Source organism: Antrostomus carolinensis, unplaced genomic scaffold (genome assembly GCF_000700745.2).
Source record: "Antrostomus carolinensis isolate BGI_N321 unplaced genomic scaffold, ASM70074v2 scaffold33455, whole genome shotgun sequence".
Taxonomy (NCBI): domain Eukaryota; kingdom Metazoa; phylum Chordata; class Aves; order Caprimulgiformes; family Caprimulgidae; genus Antrostomus; species Antrostomus carolinensis.
Window position 1 is genome coordinate 11,319 of NW_010316660.1, and position 5,279 is coordinate 16,597.

The 5,279-nt window shown below is 57.4% G+C and overlaps 1 protein-coding gene across 1 annotated transcript in view; it reads right to left on the reverse strand.

The window, feature by feature from the left end:
- The window catches only part of NDOR1 (NADPH dependent diflavin oxidoreductase 1), a gene marked incomplete at its 5' end in the record, with an annotated part of 14,312 nt that extends 10,208 nt beyond the window's left edge, over positions 1 to 4,104 (reverse strand). The window contains 5 exon segments of the mRNA XM_010168331.1: positions 1 to 86; positions 1,550 to 1,671; positions 2,242 to 2,448; positions 3,244 to 3,345; positions 4,006 to 4,104. The exon segment at positions 1 to 86 is cut by the window's left edge and continues 150 nt beyond it. Coding sequence (XP_010166633.1) covers positions 1 to 86; positions 1,550 to 1,671; positions 2,242 to 2,448; positions 3,244 to 3,345; positions 4,006 to 4,104 — 616 coding nt within the window.
- Positions 4,105 to 5,279: the final 1,175 nt, after the last annotated feature.

Consider the following 5,279-nt stretch of genomic DNA (forward strand, 5'->3'; position numbering starts at 1 on the left):
TCGTGGCACACAGGAGATGTCCAGGTAGTGGGTGACCAGGTGCCGGATCGTGCAGGGCTGTGGCAAGAAGGCAGGGAGGGATGTGTCTGCAAGGCAAGGCAGCGGGGAGAGCTCAGGGCCAGCACCCCAGCCGGGTGCCCGAGCGCTGCTGCCTTCTGCCCCCGCAGCTCTGCTGCTCCCCAGGCACCCAAACAGGGGCAGCTCTGCTGCCTGCAGGCACCCACACCTTGCAAGAATGTGCTGGTGGAGCCAACTTCAGCTACTGCCATGGCCCCCACTCCCTCCCACTCTCCCCAGCTTGCTTTTCAAGCCCACAGGTTTGCAACAGAGAAAGTCGGTGGTGTGGAGCGGTTCCTTACTTCATGCAAGTGCTTCAGGACAGTGTCCTATGGATGTGGGTCCCATCTTGCCTGCAAACACTGAGGTGGAAATAACCACCAGTGTCATATGTGTCCAGCCTGTCCTTCTCTCCTACTCCTACTTTGAGGGCTGGAGCAGCTCTGCTGTGAGGACAGGCTGAGAGAGTTGGGGCTGTTCAGCCTGGAGAAGAGAAGGCTCCAGGGAGACCTTCTAGTGGCCTCCCAGTACCTGAAGGGGCTCCAGGAAGGCTGGGGAGGGACTTTGGCCAAGGGCAGGGAGTGACAGAACAAGGGGTGATGGCTTGAAAGTGGAAGAGGGGAGATGGAGATGACATATTAGGAAGAAATTCTTTGGTGTGAGGGTGGTGAGACAGTGGCCCAGGTTGGCCAGAGAAGCTGTGGCTGCTCCTCCCTGGAAGTGTTCTCAGCCAGGTTGGATGAGGCTTTGAGCAACCTGGTCTAGTGGAAGGTGTCCCTGCTGCTGGCAAGGGGGTTGGAACTGGATGAGCTTTAAGGTCCCTTCCAACCCAAACTAGTCTGGGATTCTATGGTTCTCTCCCAAGGGAGTGAGAAGCAGCCTGAACTTCTCTTGGGTTTGCCTGCCAGGTAAAAATCCCAGCACTCACAGACATGCAAGAGCTGGAGGAGCAGTGGGCACTCAGCCGAGAGGAGAGAAAACTCTCCCAGTACCACACACACTGCAGAGCCATCAAGGGCTTCATGGGGCCTCCAAGGGGTTTCTCTAGTTGTTGGTGGCTGCAAAAGCACCTGCAGTAGGTCCCTGTGGCGCAGGCAGAGTGAGGAGACCTGCACGTCCCAGACAAGGATGCACAGGCAGGGATGGGGCAGCAGCGTGAGGAACCTGACTCAGGTGTGGGGCTGGGGAGGCTGCAGGATCCTCCATGCTCTGGTCTGGGGGCTGTGAAGACACAAAGCACTGGTGCAGCCTGGACACTGCTGGGTTTGTCCCACACATTGTACCAGATCCACAGGCAGGGCACTGAGAGGGAAGAAGACCCCTCGTGCTGCAAGACAGGCAGATGTCCTGTATCCATCACCTACTCCCAACTCCCTGTTTCCTGTGCCTAAAGCAAAGGAGAAGCTGAGCTCAAGGCTGGGCCAGAGCTCCAGGGGCTGCCCCATCCCAGCAGGGAGGGACAGGAGGGACAGGAGCAGCGGGCAGGACCTACCGGGCTCTGTGGGCTTCAGCACAAAGCATCTGTCTGGATCCAGGCGCAGGAGCTGGCAGAACTGCTGCACATCTTCAGGGCAGTTCTGGGGCTGGATCATCACCACATCTCCTGCGCTGAACCTGCGGATGCAGCGGGACCTGCTGAGGGCACAGCACCACCATCCTGACCAGGGGAGAGCCCACAACTCAGCCAGATTTCCAGCGTCACCAACGTTATGCTCCTGTCCTGGTTTTTAGCCTGAAACAGAGCTGGGTTTCTTTTTCAGTAGCTGGAAGAGTTTTGCTTTTCAGCCTGGGATTTGTTATGAGAGAAGACACTTTAAGTTTTCTTTCTATTATTAAACTGTTCTTATCTCAACCTATGAACCTCCTTACCCTTGCCCCCCCAATCCTCTCCCCTATCCCCTGGGGGTGGGGGGGAAGTGGGTGAAGGGCTGTGTTGGCTGCTGGCCAAGGGCTAGCCCAGTTAAACCATCACAGCTCCCTAAACTGGTGAGGCAAAGAGCTGGTCCCCAGGCAGGACCCACACTGCCACATGACTTTGTCACACAGGGGGACAATGCAGCAGGGACCACATACCCGAGGTTGCAGCCCCAGGTATTACTGAAGAAGGGGAGTGGAAGAGGAAAGCAGGTTATGGGACACCTGGTCCCACACAGCAAAGCTTGAGGGAGTGAGGAAACTGCTTACGTGATCCCCGAGCCCGTGACATCGAACTCGATGAGCCGGACATCCTGGAAGTGGGATTCTGCCGTGACCCTCTGGTTGGACACCATCCGGGCAGCGAAGGGATGCAGCTCGGAGGGAACAGCCCTGGGTGCTGTTGGCTGGATGAGGTCACCATCAGGGTGTGGGGAGTCCTCAGCCAGGTAGTGCAGGGTGTATTTTGGGGGCAGGCTGTGGGGAGGAATCATAGAATGGTTTGGGTTGGAAGGGACCTTCAAGCTCATCCAGTCCCAACCCCCCTGCCAGCAGCAGGGACACCTTCCACTAGACCAGGTTGCTCAAAGCCTCATCCAGCCTGGCCGAGAACACTTCCAGGGAGGAGCAGCCACAACTTCCTTGGGCAACCTCGGCCAGTGTCTCACCACCCTCACAGTGAAGAACTTCTTCCTAATATCTAATCTAAACCTCCCCTCTTTCAGCTTGAACCCATTTCCCCTTGTTTTGTCATTAACTGCCCTTATGAAAAGTGCCCTTATGAAAGGAGAGCAATGTGGTGTGGTTACCTCTGTGTCACAGCTCCTCTGCTGCCACAGCACTAGAGGCTGGTGGCAGGCAGAGGCCTGAAGTCTCCCACTGTACTGACCACCCACCGTCCCTGTCCCCTGGAGCTGGTCTGTGCTAAGGGAACGCAGTGCAGACTGCCAGGAGAGGAGATCCCAAGGGCTCCAGAGCAGGCGGGGAGAGGCTGCTGGGCATACACACTCGGCAGGTCAGCCAAGGGCAGAGGCACATCAGGACAGCAAGATGGGCAGAACCCCACTGGGGCAGCTGACACACACAGCCAGGGGACAAGGGGACACCCCATCTGGAGAGAGATGGGCCACCACGGCCAAAGTCCACAGGATACTTGGTGTGAGGAGGCTTCCTGGTCAAAGCTGGGCGTATTTCCACCCCAGAGAACAGCGAGGAAGCTCGGCATTTCACACCAGCCAGCTCCAGCAGTCCCTGCCGACCTTCTGCACTCACCGGACATCTGGACTGATGATCTCAAGGCCAGGAGGGAGGGGATACAAGGCGAGGATCTTGTCCCATAAAGCCAGGAGCCACGGATCGACCACCGCATCTGGCCTGCAAGCACAAAATTTGGGCTGCAGCAGACCAGCATCACCCCTCCAGGCTCAAACGCTGCTACCCCCGCACCCAGACAACGTGGGGCCACCCCTGGGAAAGCCTCTCTGCTCCACTTTTGCTGCTCCTTCCAGCTTCAGGTCTGGAAACGTGTCTCAGCCACTCTAAGCACTCACTGTCTCTCTGGGGCCCAACCACTGACATCTGAACAGAACCACCAACCTCTCTGAGCACAGCTGGTGGCATTCACCGACCCCCCCCCATGTCACACACAGCCTCTGCCCCATGCAAGGGACACCGCTCCGGCTGCTGGAATGCCTGCAGTGTCACACAGCTGTCCCCTGCTCTGAACAGTGCTGAGGCAGAGGCAGGAGATGTTCAAACACGCTGGGGGTTGTGGGACACCTTGGAGAAGCAAGTGACCCAGGTTTTAACCCAGGTACTGGCCCAGAGAGCTATGAGCAGAGACCAGCAGGTTCACAGGGAGCAGCAGGAGGCTGCTGGCCACGTCTGGGACACAAGAGCAGGTCTGTGGTGGGAGCAGGTCACTGTTGTCCCTGAGTCCAGGGTAAAGCACGCTCAGCCCTGCTGACAGCCCCAGGACAAAACTGCAGTGCAGCCCAGGGCTCCACCTCCACCACCCCTCCACTGAGCTCTTACCCCAGGTCATGCTGGTCATCTCCCAAGGCTACGGGCAGCAGAGGATGGCCCCCGAGCTGTAGCACCCGTTTGTGCAGCTTCTTCGCAACAAAATTAAACCTGAGGAGAGAAAATAACAGCAGCTGCAGAGGGCAGAGCTCCTCCAGCAGGACAGCAGGAGCCGGCTCCATGAGCAGCACAGAGGCAGGTACAGCCAGAGCCAGTGCACACGGTCTGGCCCCACACCCTGCCCAGCCCACAGCTCTGTCCTGGGGCAGCTTGGAGAAGCAGTTGGCTGCCACTTGCTGGGACACATGGGCTGTGACCAGCTCCCCAGAAGGGACTTGGGGAGGTCCAGCTTCCCTTCAGAGCAGCTTGTGCCCTGGGTAGAGAAACACTTCCTTTCCTCCAGCCCCTCACTGCCCCACAGAGCTCAGGCACGATCCCATCCCTCCCAGATCTTTTGGGCACATAGGAACAATCTTTTGGGAGAGAACTGGGACCAACTGGGCTGGCTGTCACCTAAAACTCTATGTTTCATGTCTCCTGTTGTCTAGGTCCACAGAAGTTCCTGTGGCACAGGCTTTCCTGCAATTCAGAGAACTGCATGGCTGTAATAACTGACTGAGAAATGATCTCTGGCACACTGCAGGAAACACTGGGGCTGTTCAGCCTAGAGAAGAGAAGGATCCAGGGAGATCTTCTAGTGACCTCCCAGTACCTGAAGGGGCTCCAGGAAGGCTGGGGAGGGACTTTGGCCAAGGGCAGGGAGTGACAGAACAAGGGGTGATGGCTTGAAAGTGGAAGAGGGGAGATGGAGCTGAGATGTGAGGAATAAATTCTTTAGTGTGAGGGTGGTGAGACAGTGTCCCAGGTTGGCCAGAGAAGCTGTGGCTGCTCCTCCCTGGAAGTGTTGAAGGCCAGGTTGGATGAGGCTTTGAGCAACCTGGTCTAGTGGAAGGTGTCCCTGCTGCTGGCAGGGGGGTTGGGACTGGATGAGCTTTAAGGTCCCTTCCAACCCAAACCAGTCTGGGGTTTGATGAAAAGGCCAGGAGGAAAGAAACGAGCAGAAGCCCAATTCCTGGGGGTCAGGAGGGACACGGGCTGCAGGGAAAGGATTGTAAAGGTTGGTGGGAATTAGATTTCATCCGAGCTGCTGTTCTAGAGGAAAGGTCTGTCTCCCCGTGCCCCTTTGTTCTCCAGTCACTCTGGTCTTGCCTGCAGCCAGAGCTGTGAGGAGCTGCTGTGGGAGCAGGTGAGGAGCCACACTGCTGCTTACTTGGTATAGGAGGAGT